Genomic DNA, 20,075 nt, shown 5'->3' with positions numbered 1-20,075 from the left:
AGAAGTCCTGTCTCGAAAAACAAAATACAAAAAAAAAAAAACAAAAAAACAAAAAAAGTGAAAGTTAAAAAAAAAAAGGCAACTTGTGAATTTTATCAGTCTGGAAAATGGAGTGTGAGATCTTAAAAAATATTTTCAAAGCTGGATTAAAAATCACAAGCTCCTACAATAAATCATCTTCAAATCACCTTCAAATGGCTTTAGTGCCAATCCTACAAAGAAAGAAAGAGAGCAGCCTGAGTCTACCCTAGATGGCACACCTGTTCTTTCCATGAGTTTGGGTTATAGATTCAAATTCCATCCTGATATGGTAAAATGGTTATGATTTCTTTACTGGCTTTCCAAGGCAGATGAATGCAAGGCATGAAAGCAGCCTGTGTGTGTGTCTTCTGCTTCCAGGTTCTTTCCTGTGTGTGTATAATTTGAATTCCTTCAACTATACTCAGAGTTCAAGTGCAGAGACCCTGTGTCCCAGGCTCCCAGTTCCTCCAAGGTAAGAGCTCATGGACCAAAGGCATTGAGTACTTGATGCTGCCTGTTCCTCTGCAATACATTGTAAAAATAAATAAATAAATAAATAAATAAATAAATAAATAAATAAATAAAAGGGAGATATGAGTTGCAGCTTCCAATCAGGGACAAGCAAAGAGGGACTATTTACTATACATAATACACATAATAAACAATGACTAAATGAGGAGAAAACTTAGGCAACAGTAAAGGTCCATGTGATCTTCAAATACTAGTCCTGGGCTGGTGAGATGGCTCAACCAGTGAAGAAGGCACTTGCTACAAAGCCTGGTGACCTAAGTTTCATGTCTGGGACCCACATGATGTGAGTAAAGAACCCACTCATGAAAATCACTTCCTCTATATGTGCACCAGGGTGCACATCACACACACACACACACTGTAAGAATTTTTTAAAGACAATGAAAACAATATATACACTATTATTAGATGAATGACTTTATGACAAAGCTAATGTACACTTTTCCTTCCCTAGTTCTTTATTAGCGAAATCATCAACATCCACGTTTTCATTGTAACAATGTTAATAGTCTTTGTTGTTCAAGACCATGCCAGAGACATAGGCCTGGGGTCTGGGGACATGGCTTAGAGGTTTCTTAACCTCTGAGCACTTGCTCCTCTGGCAGAGGACTTTGGATCTATTCCCAGGATCCACGTGGCATTTCATAACCACTTGTAACTCCAGTCCTATGAAAGCCACACCCCTTTCTGACCTGGGCTGGCTCCGGGCACGCATGGAATGCCCATACACACATGCAGGCAAAAATTTATAAAAATAATTTTTAAAAACATTTTTGTGTATTCAAGTTAAATTTATTAGAATTTTATACAAGGTTGTACATTAAGGTTTTAAAAGCTTATATATATATATATATATATATATATATATATATATATATGATATTACATAAATCTATATAATGTATAATATATAAAGCAAGAAATAGGCCTGGAAGAACAAGGCCAAGCAGGCTTTGTCATTTTTCTTTCAGTGAACACATAAACACAGGTTCTTATGAACATCCTGGGTGAACTTCCAGGGTCTTACTCGCTGCTGGCATACTGCAAGCTTCTTATGAGCACTTATTGAGCTGTAACAAACCAGTGCTGGTGTGAGGGGCTCACATTTGTTCCGTGAACAAGCCTAAGGCTTCAGGCAGGTGTACTAATTAAAGTTCACTGAGTTTCCATTCTTTTGGAAAATATGTTTATAATGAATAAGTACTCCATTAAAAAATAAAGTCTTATGAGAAACAATAATTTGAGTAGAAGAAAACATTGCCTTGACCAGCTTGCACAGTGTTGATAGTACCTTAGCTTGGGACCTAGATAGTAAAGAGTATTCTACAACTCTGTCACAACCCAGTACACACATATCTTCCTGTGTAGGTGTATAAAACAGAATTGTCACAAAAAAGACTTCCTCTTATTATGATTCCTGTGATTCCTGTGATAATTCCTATTCCAATAAAGTTTTTAAAAGATATCTTTGTAGGGATAGCCAGTCAACATTCTAGAATGGAGATGGGAGGGGCTCAAAAGCCCCCACTCCTAGCTGTGGAGTTGTTGACATCTGAGAGCTTCGGAAGGGTCGGTTCTCTTTAAGGGCATGGCTTCTGGTAGTGGGTGCTCCCACATAGAGAAGTATATGGTCAGCTCAAACTGGACTCAGTGGACCTTTTTGTTTGTTTGTTTGTTTGGTTGTTTGTCTGGTTTTAGGGCTTTTGTTATTTAGTTTTTCAAGACAGGGTTTCTCTGTATAACCCTGGCTGTCATGGAACTCACTCTGTAGATCAGGCTGGCCTCGAACCCAGAAATCTGCCTGCCTCTACCTCCCAAGTGCTGAGATTAAAGGCATGCGTCACCACTGCCTGGCTGGACTCAGTGGACCTTAAGAAGGAAAGAAAGAAAGAAAGAAAGAAAGAAAGAAAGAAAGAAAGAAAGAAAGAAAGAAAGAAAGAAAGAGAGAGAGAGAGAGGAAGAAGAAGAAGAAGAAGGAGAAGGAGAAGGAGAAGGAGAAGGAGAAGGAGAAGAAGAAGAAAAAGGAAGGAAGGAAGGAAGGAAGGAAGGAAGGAAGGAAGGAAGGAAGGAAGGAAGGAAGGAAGCCAGGATGCACAAGGTTATGTGTCTAGTTGGGGAGTGGGGCAAGTATAACCAAAATACATTGTATGAAATCCTCAAAGGATTAATAAAAATGTTGTATTAAAAATAATCACAATCCCCTAACTGGTTGTAAATACAGTTTGAAAAAGTCCAATCTTGCAGGTCCTAAAGACGACAAGCAGGATTTAACTCCATAGGAGTCCAGCTGTAATCAGCCGCCTCGTAGCGTTCTTTTCTAAAATGAGTGCTAGTGTGAAGAATGCTAGTGTCCAAATTTGGACAGGAAGGAATTGTCTGCAGGGAAAAGTTCTCAAGCCACCTTCACAGTATTTGATTTTATTTTTAAAATATGGTTATCATTGCTTGTCTTAATGAAACACAACTGGGGAAAAACTGGAGTATTCTATTGGGTTAGAAAAAATTATGTAATGGTGCTTGGACACAGGGTATTGCTTTTTAGCAATGCTGTAAAATGTGTCAGCAGAAAGCATTAAAAGAGGGAGCTGGAGAGATGGCTCAGTGGTTAAGAGTCCTGACTACTCTTCCAGAGGTCCTGAGTTCAATTCCCAGCAACCACATGGTGGCTCACAATCATCTGTAATGGGATCTGATGCCCTCTTCTGGTGTGTCTGAAGACAGCTACAGTGTACTTATATACATAAAATAAATAAAAAGCCATAATAAAAAAAACTGAAAGAAAAGAGACAGACAGACAGATAGACAGACGATGTGTATTGTGTTTGTGGTGTGTGTGTGTGTGTGTGTGAGAGAGAGAGAGAGAGAGAGAGAGAGAGCGCACATACCCACACATACCCTCCAATGTAAGAACTGAGAGAGTAGAGAAGCTCAGAGGTCACATTCAGACACACCATTCACTTCCAAGAGACAGGGTCTTGTTGACCTGGAGCTCACCAGTGAGGCACCATCTCTGCTTCTCTGGTGTTGGGATGACAAGTGTGTGCCAACACCTCCAGCATTTTGGCACAAATTCTTTGCACTCAATACTCATACAAGGCAAGCACTTCACTGTGGACTAAGCTATACCACAGTCCTGAGAATGGAATTTTTCCAGAATTTCCATTTAAACAGAGTTGGATCAACTGTCCTTTCTCTGTCACTGGGATGACAGCCATGATTCCATGGGAAGCCTACAGGGTGGCACAGGTGCTAAACGCGGGGCTGATTTGTGATGCTCTCCCTCCTTGTTGTAACCTTCGGACGTGTGCTAGTCTGCTGGGGCCTTATAGAATGTCTGCACTGTAAGCGTTGTCTTATAGATGAGAAGACCAATCAGGGAAAGGTTGAGCTCATTCTGTGAGCAAGCAGAAATGCTGGCATTCAAAGCCAAGCAGTGCCCACATTGGTTTCTGTAATCCAGTATAAGCAATCAAGGCCAGCTTGGACAACCGAGGCCTCCTTAAGCTCACTCCAAGCTGGGAGGGGAAAATATATCACATGTCCTGGAGCCACCCCCTTCTCTCCCTCTGAAGCCAGCCCCAACCTTTTCACCTTCCAGTGCAGACCTTGCCAACACTAACTTTCCAAGCGCAGACAGAAGAAGTGATTGACTAGCCCTTTTTGGACAAAGCAAGAGAGACGAAAATAGGCTTGGGGGCACCGTTTCCTTCTCCTACACAAGGAAGCATTTGTTTAAGATGGAAATTATCATATTTATCGTGGAAGAGCTGTGCCAAGCCTTAAAAGCTACAAAACATGAGAAGCGTGGCTACAAGGCCAAAGAACATTTTCTAAATACTTCTTCTGACTACATCAATTGTTCCTTCTGCCCATGTCAAGCGTGGAAGGTAGAACATGTCCTTCTAGAGCAGTGGTGAGTTTCAGGAAGGGGTGTGCACCTGTGGATGCACTCTGATGAGTAGTGAAAAAGTACTACAGAAGATAGCAATGCTTTTTGCTTTGGTGGCTGATTACAGCGTAGTGTTAGCATAGCACCATATTTTGAGTCTCCCATGCATTTGAAATCTAAAAGGTTTGGGATGCTCCCCACACTCCCGCTCCCAACTCAGTTCTAGTTCTAGCCTCCTGTTTGACACTGTGTCGTTTCCTTGAGTAAAATCCACATATGAATGTACCCACATCTCTCTGGGCAGCCCTCCAGACTACTTCCTGCATGTTGGAGCGGTTTTGCTGGTAGTGATGAATTTAGAAATTTGGAAGAAACTTTAGGCTGTGGGATAATGCATCTCTGGCTAGGTTAATGATGGGCGTTTTCAGTAGACAGCTAGGTAGGCACCCAACATAAGAGACTCAAATTTTACATGTTTCTCTGTGGTCCCTTCAGGGTAAGATGAGGCAAGATGACAAGATTAGTGAATCACATACACAGACACACACACACACACACACACATTAGCAAAGTTACGTGTGTAAAATTAAGGTCTGATGTAGAGTAATAATTGCATCAAAGAAGTAAAATAACATTAAGTCTATGTTTGTTCTTAGCTTTTGGAAACCCTAATGAAACTTAAGAATACATTTGCTTTTAAAACTCTTCCAATTTATTGGTGTTGTGAAACCATTTAGTGGCAGAAAGGCAAAAGAAATTAGAGGTTTAGAAATCAGAAATCAGGAGGTAATTATTGGTCTGTAAAGGAAATGATTATAGGCCTAAGAAACTAAGAGAACCAACTGGAAAGCCCCTGTGGGCAACAAAAAAATCTCATTTGGGTGGGGTGAGATCAGCTAGTGTACTGAAATCTACACATTAGTGGTTTTTTAAAAATTCTAATTTACTACAGCAGGAACAAAGATCACATAGAAAGACATGAAAGTGCCTAGAAATCAATTTAACAAGAAATATATGTGAACCACAGAAGGAAAAAACATTCGTGCCATCTTAGGTATGCTGAAAACTAAAACAAATGGAAAGATGGTCTATGTCAATCCCATAATCCAAAATGAAAAGACTTTATTTTGTCTGATGGTCTATTAGTTTATTGTTCTGGCCATGGACAGATCAACAGGATGAGATCCAAATATGAAAATTTATTGCATGATAAAACTGGCATTTTGAATCAATGGGGAAATATGAACTGTTTGATAAATAGTATCAGATCAAACAGGGAGACATCCAATGGGTGATTTTTATATAGAAAATGAAAACAGAACATATTAGAACTCACAAGGATTATTTCACAGCCTGAAAGGAAGGCTTCAACTCCTACTGAAAACCACAAAGAGACAGGCCGTGTATAGACGCCCATGTCTGTAATCTTGGCACTCAGAAGGCTGAGATAGGAGGATTGCCATAAGTCTGAGACTAGCACACAGTAAACAAAATTTTAATTTGAAAACAATCTAAGAAATTTGGTTGGTATTATACTCGATGGTGAGCAACTGGTGCTTTGTAGTTAAGATTAGAAAGAAGAAAGGGTGTCTATTCTAAACACTTCTATTCAGCTCTGAAACGGAAGGCCTAGGAAAGGTAACAGGTAAGGAAAAGAAACAGAGAGAAGAAGAAAAAACATGATATTTTAAAATGAGTAACAGTGGTCTAGAAATCTCCAAAGGGACTATAAAATATTAAGCAAATTGTGCAAAGAAGCAAAACACTGGTCTGTTGTCTTTCTGAGCCAGGCATAGTGCTGCATGCCTTTAATCCCAGCACCCAGGAGGCAGAGGCAGGTGGATGTCTGTGTTTGAGGCCAACCTGGTCCACATCATAAGTTCTAAAACAGTTAGGACTATACACAAAAACCCTGTCTCAAATAAATATCCATTTGGATTCTCGTAACAAAATAAAAATGTTTCAAAGTCCATCTTTGTCAAAAATTTTAAAAGGAAGAAAACTTAGAAAGAAGATTAACTGTCAAAATCCATGACCTTAGCTGAAAAGAAATGAAAGAACCAGTGTATCTGGATAAACACACCTCTTCATACAATTAACTTAATATCAATAGGATGTCATCTGTCTTCACATTGCTTTATATGTTCAGCACACCCCAACAACTTTTGTGGAATTTGACAAGTTTATTCTAAACCATAGGAAAAAACTAAAGATGTAGGTGTTATTATTTATGGACTCATATTGCAACATGTCTTCCATAACTCACGGCCTCAGGTAAAGGTACTGTTTTGGGAGACTATGAAGGATAAGAAGACCTCAAAAGGCGGGACCTAGCTAGAGGAAGTGGGTTGCTAGAAGTGGAATCTTGCAGAGTCTCTTGTCTTTGGCCCCTCCCTGCCTCCTGCTCTCTGCTTCCTTTTTCCCTGCCGCTTCCTGACCACTACAAGGTGAAGAATCTCCTTTACCACAAACACTATGATATCCTCAAGAACATGGGAGCAGGCAAACATGGACTGAGACCCCTGGGGTCATGATTCAAATAAATTCTCCTGCCTTTGAGTTGTTTATGTTTGTTCAACTTATTGGGCCAGAGTAGACACAGACATAGAAGACACACGGACAGGGCTGGGCAGATGGCTCAGTGGATAAAGGCGTGCTGCATAAACATAACGATGAGCTTGACTCTTAAGAACCCGTGTATGGCTGGATGCAGAAGAGCACCCATCTGTAATCCCAGTGCTTCTATGGGGAGATGGGAAGCAGAGTCAAGAGAATTCCCAGCTAGCTTGGTGAGTGCAACGGAAACCAAGAGACCATGTCTAAGACAAGATCCGAGGTTGTCCCCTAGCCTCTACAATGCACACACATACACTAAATGTTTTAAATATAAGCATTATTTTGAAAATGACTGAACAAAAGGACCAAGATCTTTTTCAGTCAAGCTTTAGATATTTAAAGTGGGGGTGAGGGGGAAGAGCAGTGAGCCACATTTGACTGACCTCTACTGTCAAGTAGTGACACAAAGACAAATAGCTCAGCAAAACCAGGCCAAGCTGTGAGCAGACATGACACATGACGGGCTCCACACACGTACTCCAAGAGTTAATTGTTTAGAAAGTAGTAAAACTAAGAACTGGAGAGGACATGAGAGGACATGGGACCAGATCAACCATATATATGTGTCCAGGAAGACTGTGAATGGAGAGAGTAGTCTGAAGAAAAAAAGAAAGAAAGAAAGAAAGGAAGAAAGAAAGAAAGAAAGCTTCTTACACAGTTCAGCACATACTCAGCACATGTCCCAGTCACTCTACTTGTACCTAAAAGAATGAAGATTACACATCCAAAAATGGTAAGATATACATGTGAATGTTTATAACATCTTTTTTTTTGGGGGGGGGGTTGAGACAGGGTTTCTCTGTGTAGCCCTGGCTGTCCTGGAACTCACTCTGTAGACCAGGCTGGCCTCGAACTCAGAAATACACCTGCCTCTGCCTCTCAAGTGCTGGGATTAAAGGCATGCGCCACCACCGCCCGGCCTTATAACATCTTTATATTTGGTATTTGTAAACAACTCAAATGACATCAGCAAAACAAGAGGTGGCATTGTATATTCATCAAGGGCGTATCACTCGGGTATTGGAAGCATGTTGATGTGTGCAATACTCAAGTGGAAGGAACTTGACACCAGGGTGTGTGCCACCACACCAGATGATGCCAGAATCAAATCCACGCTATATTAGTAGAAGTCACATCTGTCGAGCGTGGGACGTAGCTCAATTGGTAGAGTACTTGCTTAGCAGGCATGAAGCTGGGTTCAGATCCCCAGCACAGTGTAAACCAGGCCCGATGGTGCAAGACAGTGACCTAGCTGAGAATCAGGAGCTCATGATCACCCTTGGCCACATGAGTTTGACAGGAGCCTTTCTCTGAAAACAATCAAACGGAACAATCAGCTCCGTAGGAGAATGAGGTGACTTACCACAGCTATCAAAATGTTCTGCATCCTAATCAGGCCACAGTGGTTCATCCCTGGAATCCCAGCACATGGAAGGTGCAGCTGGAAAAATTCCAAGTTTATGGACTGTTTTTTGTTTTGTTTTGTTTTGTTGGCCTCTTGTTTTTAACAAAATCTCAAACATTCAATTTTACCAATAAAGACTCAAGAGCCAGGTGCTGGGGTCAAAGCCTGCTAGCTCAGAGGCAGAGCAAGCACCCAGCTGACCTTCCTCCTTAGACGTCCCAAAAGAAAGCTCCCCATCTCCACACTGTCTCAAAATCCCCTCAAACCAAAGCCCGCTCCCTTTTACTTCCTATGTGTCTCTCTATCCATCCTCCTGACTTCTTCTTACTCTCTATGGTTCAGTCCTTGTCTACTGGTTGCTTTCTTTGCCTCTGGAACTATGGTTGACTTTATTTAATCCTGTTTAATATTTAAGTAGAAAGCTCTTGGATTAAAGGTGTGTGCTAGGGTTGAGCCACAACGCAACTAAAAACAGGTTTTTTTTTTTCCAGTAAATAACACAATCTGGGGGTTCACAGTGTGATCAAATACCCTGCAGCAGTGGCCAGCATTGGCTACCTAATGAAATAATGAGACGGAGAGGCAGGTTAGTGGGGGGTTGGGTGGTCCTCTCATTGTCTTGAAAGGGGTAGTGGTTGTATGTAGTTGCCAAAAGTCTTAATGCATGTTGCAAATTTTAAAACAACAAAAACAGAAAATCCCAGGGGCTAGAGAGATGGCTCGGAGTTTAAAAGTGAATATTACTCCTACAAAGGACCTTGGTTCAATTCCCAGCACCCACACTGAGTGGCTCACAACCAACTATAATCCAGTTCCAGGGAATCCAATGTCTGGCCTTCCCAGGGACTTGTACTCACCTACACACACACACACACACACACAATTAAAAATAAACTAATTCTTTAAAAAAAATAGAAAGTCCTCATTTTCTGTTACGTATAGAGCTGCAAGACACATTACTAAAAGTAAACAATAAATCAGTGTAGAGTGTACTACTGTCTTTCATTTCAAAGGGGCAAATGTAGTATGATTTATATGTTTACAGATAGGTAACGTACAAATCTATACTTGTGTATATGTCATTCCATAACCATTGCATCCTACAAACAAAACACAAGACATAGGCAGAAAGAATTTGGATTTTTTTTCCTTCCCTTCCGTGTATTTAAATTTATTCAGTGAAACTAGTCTGTCCTCCACAGTCCTTGCTCTTGAACTAAATAAACACAGGCAGTTCCTGAGTCTTCTCTGATTACTCTTAGGTACTAAATGTTATGTAGTCTCTGCTCTGGCTAGTCATTTGGGAAGTCCTCTTCAGTGCTGAGTGGGGCAGTATGCAGTCTCATTCTGCTGAGATCCCCACTGTCTTCCGTGTAGCTGCCTTTGACATGGTCAACACAACCCAACTATGTAGACCCGGACCCAGCACGTGAACCCCCACATCTGGACCTCAGAAAGCCCTCATGCATCCCTCGTGCCTGACAAATGCCGTGGTGGCATAGACTTCCTAATCAAAGCCACTGCCCTCCAGTTATTACAGGATGGTTCACAGCTTAGCCCATGGGGTTCTCTAAATTATATTCCATGAAATCCTCTTTATCTGACAATTTAGAAGAATTAGAAGTGCTTCTCCTTTTCTTCCTCTTGGGAATGGGATGAAGTCTCAGGACAGTTCTCAAAAAACAACAAACTCTAGCACCTATCTGACAGTGACCGATCTTATCAATACCTGAACAGGACAGAAATTATGTTTATGCAAATGAAAAAATAAAATCAGCCAAGGAGGTCAGAGATGCCAGGGCAGAATGTATAGATTGTGAAAAATGATCCTAACTAAAATGTATGATAGGGCACACAGGCACACACCTTTGATCCCAGCACTGGTCAGCCTGGTCTATATAGTGAGTTCTGTGAGATCAAGGGCTATAGAGTGAGACCAGATCTATATGTAAGAAAATAAATAAATGTATAGCAGCCCCACTGAAGGGAGTGGAAGCAAAAGAATCTGACGTAAGTAACTTTGGGAGACCGCTTTGCTCCTGGTGGTTAGGCTAAAGGCAGGGAGGGCTGGACCTAAAGAGCACATTGGAACTCATCCACCACAGGAGTCTTGACAGTAAGCAAGGGCACAGTGAAAACACTGAGCTAGACCACTACATGAGTAGAAGAAAAGGTTTATTGGGCATCAAACTGCCAAGGCTGTCTCTGGGTCTGGGAGTGGGGCAAAGAGAGAATCAAAATCTCAGAAAAGCAAGACAGTTTTATATGCAGTCAGGGTTGGGGAGGCTGGGGGTGGGTTGGATCTGATACATGATGTTTGGATTGACCAGGACTAGATGCAGTTGCCCAAGGTTTTTAGTTAATCTTTGAGGGCAGGAGTATTAAGGGAAGATCTTCATAAACAGAAATCCACCCTTAATCCTCTGTTTACTCAGTCACAATCCTTCTGTTCACCCCACCAAAGTCCTTCTGTTGAAAGCATTGTCATCAGCACAGCCATTTTGAGGGTTAGGGGTGAGTAACCCACTTGAACTAAAATTAACTAGCAATGGTGGGCTTTTGTTTGTTTTGTTTTGCTTTACTTTGATTGGTTGGTTAGTTGGTTGGTTGGTTGGTTGGTTGGTTGGTTGGTTGGTTGGTTTGGCTTGGTTTTTGAGACAGGGTCCTGGAACTTGCTACATAGACCAGGCTGGCCTCTAATTCAGAGATTGCTTGCCTTTGTCTCCCCAGGGCTTGGGGCCTGGCTTGACAAGCTTCTGAAGCTTTGTACTAGGCTTGATGCGGAGAGTCTAAATCTGCGACACACCAACAGCAGGGAGCAAATCTAAGAAATGGCTCCTGGCTTCTAATTGCCATTTTCCAGTAGATTCTTGGACAAATAGCTGATTGGATGAGGAAAATGTCAGGTAATTCTGGTATCATTTTATAGAGCCAGAATATAAAGAAATGATGCAGGAAGGCCAGGGGAGGAGACAGAAGACAAAGAGGAGGAGAAAGAAGAGAAGGGGGTAGGCTGATATTGTGATTGGCAAGTAAATACTCACAGATAATGTAAATACTTCTCTCTATAGGAGGCAGGGCTTGAGTTTCCTCTCCTTGAGAGTGAGCAAGTCTTAGGGACCCATTGCCAAAGACTAGAGGATGAAAAGAAAAACAACCACCTTAGTGACGTTATCAAGGGAGATTCACAGTGATGTTACCATGTCAGCCTAGTTCACTGGTGGGATTTTACGAAAAGGACATGCCATTTTACAGAAATGCCTTCCCCTAAACCCAGAACGGCAGTCTGGTGTCGAGAGAACAGCAGGGGGGGTTCTACAAGTGGAGAGGGAGTTAGCAAAGCACAAAGCGATGAGAAACAAGAAACTATTATGGACCAAAGAGGATCATGACAACCAGATGTGACTTGATGTCCTGAATTAGATCCTGGAACAGAGAAAGGACACTGGTGGAATATGACAGAGTCTAAAGAAAAGCTGTAGTTTCCTTAACTGCATACTGCCAAGGCTAAGGCTGAACCCTCACGAATGTGCTGTGGGCACGTAAAGCATTAACGTCGGGGAACACAGGCGAAAGGGTACACAGGACTCTCTGTTCCATCTTTAAGGCTTTTCTGAAGCTCTAAAATTATTCAAAAATTAAACATTTATCTTTCAAAATGCTCTTCTCATCAACTTGCAACCCTTTCATGCCTTTGATGTGGATGTTGGCATTAAGAAGAAGCTAACTCGTCCCCCGCCTTCCTTTGTTTTAGCAAGTTCAGCACAGTGCAGCTTAGCCCTTTTTTTTTAAAGTATAATTTTTGTTATCTTGAGATCAATTGCTTCCATTTGCATTTTCCAACACATTTACATAGGCTTTCAAATGTCTCTAAAACAAGGTGCATGAAACTAAAAACAGTGGTTGCCTGTGGAGAAATGTGATCAGTGGCTACACACAGGAAAGATTTAGTCCATTGGACCCTCTAGAACTAATCATGTGATGCTTTACCCCTTCAAAACTTCAACTTAAATTTAATTTTCCTGTTACATTACTTTTCTGTTAAATCACTACCTGGTGACTCAAGAACTCTTCTTATAATATTGTGACCACCCAAGGAATGATCTTCCACGTGTCCATGTTGGACTTCAGTAGGAGCTTCAGAAGCCATCGTCTTCCTTCTCCCTGCTTCCCCTTTATACATTTCACAAAATGGCTGCTGTCTGGTTTCCAACAATTCATGAGATGATCCAACTCTTCATAGCCTAGGAGTCTTACCCCACTGTTTGTGGCCCACAGGGCGGTGGGAGACCCTATGAAGGTATCTGTGGCTCATGAAGACTCTTTAGAATGGATATTCTTGCATGTGTTTACATTTTAGAGAGGAGCCCAGAAAAGATTAGCTTTCACACAGACTGAAAGTCCAAGTCAAACAAGCTTTGCTTCACTTTCTGAAGAGAACAGAAGAGAGAGTCTTTACTGTCATTAGTGTGGCTTCTAGTTGACCCAGTCCATTGCCCAAACTATTCCTTAAAGGAATATCATTATTGGGATTAGGAGAGAGTTCAGGGAGTAAAGTACTTGCTGCTCCAGCATGAGGATATGAGTTCAAATCCCCAGCACCCACATAAAGGCTAGCCACGGGGGGGGGGGGGGGGGGCCGGGGGTGGATGTATTACCCTGAGCTGGAAGACAATGATCCAGCACTCACTGACCATCCAGTTAAGACCATTAGTGAGCTCCAGATTTTATGACGAGACCCTGTCTCAAGATGGTGGAATGAGAGAGGGGGACAACTAAGATTGTCCTCTGTCCTACAGACACACATGTGCCCACAGAAGCACATGCACATGTGTAAACATATACACAATCATGCATATACAACACATACAAAGAGAGAGGAGGAAGGAGGGAAGGAGGGAGGGAGAGAGGGGAGAGAGAGAGAGAGAGAGAGAGAGAGAGAGAGAGAGAGAGAGAGAGAGTTAGTATTTGCTCTTCCTTGAGTTCCTTTAATTGGTTTGTCATCATATGTATCAGGCAATCACTGTAGCAAAACAGTGATTTTTTTGGCTGCCTATCTTCACAACATGTGCTTTGCAAGAAGGCTGCTAAACTGCTAAACCTTTTTACTATTTATGTGTGCATGCATGTGTGTGTGTGCATGTGTGTGTGTGTGTGTGTGTGTGTGTGTGTGTGGTATGTGTGGGTGGGTGACTGGGTGTCTGTGTGTTTGTATTCCAGCATGCATAAGTGGGTCAGATGCCATGCCACATATGTGGAGGTCAGGGAATGACATCTTGATTGTCTTTAGAGTCCTTTACCTGCTGAGCCATGTCATTGGTCATAAATTCCTTTTGATAAATACTGAGCTTATGGCTTGGGGATGTTAGGATTTTGGATATAAACATTTTTAAGAGAAATAATGAATCATTTTACCACGGATTCTGCCTTTTCTTCTCAGCAAGCCCTTTCCCTTATTTAACCGGTGCATCCCTCAGACACCCGAGTGCTACTCCTTATTTGCATCAGTCTTGATAAATGATGCTGACACTCTCCATCGGATTCTAAGTGGAATAATGGCGGGAAGAGACACCATCCTCGGCCTGTGTGTCTTCTCATTCGGTAACTCTCGGTTGATTTTACTTAGTAGCTGTGTGTGGAATGCGGAGTTTCTTAGCACTCAAGTACATAGTGTAATGAAGTCGAACAGCTCTGACTTAAATATAGAGCGTATCGATTTCCTTTCTAGATCTGCTCTAAGAAGTATAGGCAGAGAGGGAGGGGGCTGGAAGAATGGAAGACTGGTTGACTCTCATCCAGGAAGCTGCACTGTGTGGAGCTGAGTTAATACATTGGCCTGATTCCTGTCTTTTGTTAACTGCATAAGAAGAGAGGCACATAAAACACTGTCACTTTATGCATTGGCCATGTAAAGTACTAGCATCCAGGGACCAGACACTGGTTCTGCTGGACCATGTGCCTTCCCCTTGTCCATTAGACCAGAAGGCTGATGGGTAGGGGAAGATAGGAGGGTGTACCCATGATAGTGTCAGATGCAATGCCCAGGGTGCTCTTGCAGAGACCTACTGACAGTGTGAGACTCTAACTCAGCTCTGGCTCCAAATCCTATGTTAGTACCCACTGTACAGAAGCATCTATAAGCAATCCCAGTCATTTTGTTTGGGAGAATTAGTGTTCATAGTCACAGATATTCAGAAAAACCACAATGCTAAAAGCCCAACTGTTAGAAAATAAAATGCAATATCTTGCATATCCAGTTTATTTAGTAATTATAAGTTCAGTTGTGTTGGATGGTGGTGGCGTGTGCCTTTGATCCCAGGACTTAGAGGGCAGAAGCAGGCAGATCTCTGAGTTTGAGACAAGCCTGGTCTTCAGTGCAAGTTTCAGGACATTCAGAGCTACACAGGGAAACCCCTTCTCAAGACAAAAAAAAAAAATCTTTTTATAAGTTTGATTGTTTTTCATTGCTGAGGCATTATTCTTGGAGATTTCATAAAAACATTGAGAGGTAGAACCATATACAGCCCAGCATAAAAGATAAAAGACTTCATTTTACTTAATTTGGACTTGTAGGAAAAATTTGATTTCCGGGTACTATGGAATAATTCATTTACTTATTTATCTTTAACTATTTAAACTTTCAAAGAATGCTAGCCTTTTCAGAGCCTACTTACCATGGCAGAGTAAACTTGTGTCACAGGCCTAGGCGAGTACCCTGGGTGTAGCTTGCCATTTGTGTCTGGTGTTTGGTAGGTTTCCCGGGATACTTGGATATTGAGTAAACCTGTCAGCTGTCACGTTGATGTTCCTCCCCAGCTCCCCTTCCTCCTTGCTGTCATGGGGCTTCATATGCTGTGTTTACTTTCCAGCCTTGTCTCTGGCCATGTTGTTTGCCTTCCGATTCATCTCAACCCTTCTGGTCCACATTATCATCTCCTTGGTCATTTTGGGATTGCTGTGTAAGTATTTCCACTCTTTCTAAGTAAATGGAATGTCCTTCTGTTAAGTATAGAACTTAAAGGATGGTTGGTTGGTTTTGTTTTTTTTAACTAACTAGAGTCTTAGAATACAGTCTAGACCCACCCTTTCACATATGAGGAAAACCAGGCCCAGGAAGGACAATGGAAGTTGATTCTACCCCTCGAAGAAAGTTAACACCCAGTCTATCCTTCATCTACTCCACTGTGTAGCTCCTGAGACCAGCCTGCCAGCTGAGTGACCCTGGAGTCCATAACGCTGGACTACCTGCGGATACAGCTCAGCGCTAGAGTCTTGCCAAGTGTTCACATAACCCTATGTTCAATCCCCAGAGCTGCAAACAAACAACAAAACAAAAATGCAATTTACTGGTACTCATTCTTTTTTTTGGGAGGGGGGCGTGTTTCGAGACAGAGTTTCTTTGTGTAGCCCTGGCTGTCCTGGAACTCACTCTGTAGACCAGGCTGGCCTCAAACTCAGAAATCCACTTGCCTCTGCCTCCCAAGTGCTGAGATTAAAGGCGTGCGCCACCACTGCCCGGCTTTACTGGTACTCATATATATACACTATAAGGAAGAATTCCAGCCCATGGTGATCCACACTTTTAGTCCCACCACTTGGGGGGCAGAGGCAAGTAGATGAATATCCATGAATTCAAGTCCAGCCTGGTCTACACAGCAAGTTCCAGGATAGCCAGGACTACATAGAGAAAACTTGTCTCTAAACAAATAACAAACAAATAAGAAAATGCTTGGTGCAGGGAGACAGAATGAAGAAATTCAAATTTTTTCCTTTTTTTTTTTTTTTAAAAAAATTGACTTTGAAGGATTTATTTTGTGCTACACTTACCCCTTGGACCTGTGAGAACCCATGGTTGTCACACCAAGGCTCTGGCCAGTCTTCAGGGCAAGCCAGAGAAGGAGTAAAAACCTGGGGACCCTTTGTGTACTCACTCCTCTTTGCTCACAATCACTGGACTGTGAATATCCCGAGGAGTTTTGGGAAAAAGGTGTCTAAGAGGGAGAAGCCCTATTTTTCAACTGGTATAGGGCATTTTAATTTCAAATGATCAATATGACTGCAACGTTTTGTTCCCTTAAATATTTAGTTCTGCTCTCAGGCAACCACACAGAGCCCTGAATTCCTGTATTAGTCATCTTTACATCTCTGTGACAAGATAGCTGACAAATCAACTTAAAGAAAAATTCGTTTGGGCTCACAGATTTAGAGACTTCAATCCATAGTCCCTCGGCTCCCTTGTTTCTGAGTCTATAATATTCTCATGGTGGAACCATGAGAATAACCATGATAGCCTAAAGCTGATTGCCTTATGGCCACCAAGAAACAGAAAGTTAGGGTCCCCATATGCCTGCCAAGAGCACATCTCCAGTAACCTACTTTCTTCATGTAGATTCTACCTCCTAAAGTTTCTTCTCCCTCCCAATAATGCCAACCAGCTGGGGATCTAGCCTTCACCATGAGCTTCCAGGGGGCATTTCAGTTCTAAATCGTAACAAGCTCTGTACTGGAGAGTGGCCATCATGACTAGACTCTGTCATCCATCTCGCCGTTCGTGATCAGTAGAAAGCTATGGCCTCCCTAGAGTTACAACAGTGATGGTTTATGGTCATGTCTTTACATAAATGCAGAGCATTTGCAGCATCTTCACAGCGGGACTCTGATAAACTGATTCTCATGGGCCGTGTAAATGACCCACCTCTGTGAGTAAGAAGCCAACCTCCAGCCCCCTGGCCCCAGGAGCTGTCATCATTATGTGAACACTTTAGATTTTAGAGTAAATGCTGTTCTGTCATTCTGTTAGGTACCATCCCTTCCTGATCATACTCAGACTCATCATGTCAGCTAGGTCCTTGTGTTCGCCAAAGACCAGTAGCTATCAAGATGGACAGGTCCTCTGCGGGCTAACCTGGCCTTTTTTTTTTTTTTGGATTTTCGAGACAGGGTTTCTCTTGTAGCCTGGGCTGTCCTGGAATTCACTCTGTAGACCAGGCTGGCCTCGAACTCAGAAATCCGCCTGCCTCTGCCTCCCAAGTGCTGGGATTAAAGATGTGCACCACCACTGCCCGGCTAACCTGGTCTTGCATAGATCACCTGGAGATAAGTGACAGACTACAAAGCTTTTGGGGATTTAGGGTCCACTGTTTGAACACTGTTACTGGATCAGCTAGAAGTGGCTGGACCTTGAGTGGTTATATTTGTGTATTCGTGTGTGTGTGTGTGTGTGTGTGTGTGTGTGTGTGTGTGTAGAAGAGGGGCCAGGTAATCTCAGGACATGTGCCATATCTGCTGTTGCTTTGTTTTCTAGTTGTCTGCGGTGTCTTATGGTGGCTGTATTACGACTACACTAATGACCTCAGTACAGAATTGGACACAGAAAAGGAAAATATGAAGTGCATGCTGGCTTTTGCTATCATCACTACAATCTTGACAGTAAGCCTTCCAAAGCAGCCTTGGGAGGACTGTTTCCAGAGAGAGCTGAGGTCAAAGGATTTGTGGTGGATAAGGAGACGGTTAGGGGTTGGGGGAGGGTTGGGGTGACAGAGGCAAACCAAGAAGTTTGACCATGAAGTGAATGGCAGAGAAAGCTAAGCAATGCATGGGTGAAGGGTAGTGGTTTCCTTAACCTGGGAAACTTAGGGTAAAGGGTGGTGGTTTCCTTAACCTGGAGACTTAAAACTGTTTCTGTGCAAAGAGGGGAAACACCAAGATAGCATAGCAAGTAGATTTGAGATGGACTCATTGTCCTTTTATATTGCATTCTCCTGCCTATTTGTAACCCATCTCTGTGTGTGAAGAGTGGAGGAGGAAACACAGAAGATTTCTCTTTGACCCTTAAAGAGCCTCAGTCTCACCTTCTCCCACGACGGCTGGCTCCTTTAGGAAGATATCAGGCCTCGTTCACTATTATGCCTGTGGGATCTCACACAGGGACCTGTATATATAGTAGGGGCCCAGTCTGTGATGAGGAATTTATCAGTTCAGTTATAATAGAAGCAGTGAATATCCTCAAGAAAAACTGATTGATGAGACACGGGTTACAGGGTTGCTTTCCAGCCCCGCCCAGTTCCTCCCTGCTTTGCAGAGAGGTTCACTCTGACCTCTTTCTCACCAGGTAGTTCTCCTGGCCTTGATTTTTACCCTCAGAAAGAGGATAAAATTGACAGTCGAGCTTCTCCACATCACAAACAAAGCCATCAGTAGCTATCCTTTCCTGCTGTTCCAGCCACTGTGGACATTTGCCATCCTCATTCTCTTCTGGGTCCTCTGGGTGGCTGTGCTGCTGAGCCTGGGGACTGCCGGTAAGTGTCACCATTTTAGGACTGTCGGACAATTCCTATGAGCACCAAACCTCTCGTGCAACCAGAGGCGTCTGGTGGCGACAGTGATGGAGCCAGGGCATCTGTCATGAGGGAATCTTTTGTATTGCTTTGGAGAAGCTGGGTTTTGTGAATCAATAAATTCAGCCAGGCTTGAACACTTAGATAAAGCTATAATGTGAACCAAAGCTGATAGGAAGACTTTGGTTAAATGTCTTTAAGTCTGGGGCGAGAGACTATATCCAGTGCGTAGAGACCTTCTCTAGCAGGCATGAAAACCCAGGACCAATCCCAGCACTTTATAAATGGAATGAAATGTCACATGCTTATAACACTAGCATTACCAAATCGAGGGCAGGTAAATTAGAAGTTCAAGGTCATCCTTGGCTACCTAGGAAGTTTGAGCCAACCTTGGCTACATAAAACCTTGTCTCAAAACAAGCGAACAAACAACAACAAAAAGGTCTCTGGGTTTAAACCTTTACCGAGATGATTTGCCAGTTCCCAACATCACAGATGACAGATCCTGGGAAGACTCTGCTAAGTGAGTTACTTTTCAACAAGGCTAGTTTACTTTAAAACAAGTACATAGGAAAGTTTGAATTGCTTTGATTTTGAAAAGGCAACAATGTAGCCTCAATTTTCCAGTATATCCCAAGGCCGCTCCTGCTGGTCTTTCTTAGAGTCAGCTTCACTACTTTACTATACTATGTGGACCAGACATTCAGAGAGTCTGACTTTACTTGATTTGGGGTAGGACAAAGTAGGTGGGTGGATTGACGGATGGGCAGGTGGACATATTGGGGTAGATACAGGGGTGTACATATTGTCATGCTCCCCAATAGGATATTCACGGTCTATGTCAGTATCGAAGTGTCATCTGAAACCAAGCAGAGAGCTTATGTCCAGGCACATTACTCTGCTATTGCCTTCGCTGAGGAAGTCCTGCCATGAAGAGGGAATGTAGCAGGCTGGGAGTTAGTATAGTCTCTAAGGGGTTGCCTTGAAACCACAAGGACCTGAGTTTGATCACCAGAACACGACAGGGGAGGCAGAAATAGCCCAACCTGAGACTCCCTACCTGGTGGATAGCCTGGCCTACTGGTCAAGTCCTACCGGTCAAGTTCTAGCCCAATGAGAGGCACTGTCACAATAATGAATTAAATGGTACCAGAAGAGTAACACCTGAGGCTGGCCTCTGGCCTCCGCATACACTTGCACACATGTGGACCGGCATAAACATGCATACACACACACACACACCTCAGCTGGAAGGAACAACTTGCTCACCGATGAC

General features: G+C 42.7%; 1 protein-coding gene across 1 annotated transcript in view; it reads left to right on the top strand.

Moving 5' to 3' along the window:
• Slc44a3 (solute carrier family 44 member 3) overlaps window positions 1-20,075 on the top strand; it is a 74,890-nt gene that overhangs the window by 6,933 nt on the left and 47,882 nt on the right. The window contains exons 5-9 of the mRNA XM_028752186.1: window positions 400-493; window positions 13,903-14,063; window positions 15,332-15,421; window positions 17,767-17,891; window positions 18,574-18,760. Of these exons, the coding sequence (XP_028608019.1) occupies window positions 400-493; window positions 13,903-14,063; window positions 15,332-15,421; window positions 17,767-17,891; window positions 18,574-18,760 (657 nt within the window). The remainder of the gene's footprint in view (window positions 1-399; window positions 494-13,902; window positions 14,064-15,331; window positions 15,422-17,766; window positions 17,892-18,573; window positions 18,761-20,075) is intronic.

Source organism: Grammomys surdaster, unplaced genomic scaffold (genome assembly GCF_004785775.1).
Source record: "Grammomys surdaster isolate TR1022 unplaced genomic scaffold, NIH_TR_1.0 125881, whole genome shotgun sequence".
In the NCBI taxonomy this organism is placed as follows: domain Eukaryota; kingdom Metazoa; phylum Chordata; class Mammalia; order Rodentia; family Muridae; genus Grammomys; species Grammomys surdaster.
The sequence above is the reverse complement of the archived record's forward strand: the minus strand, read 5'-3'. Positions and strand labels throughout refer to the sequence as shown.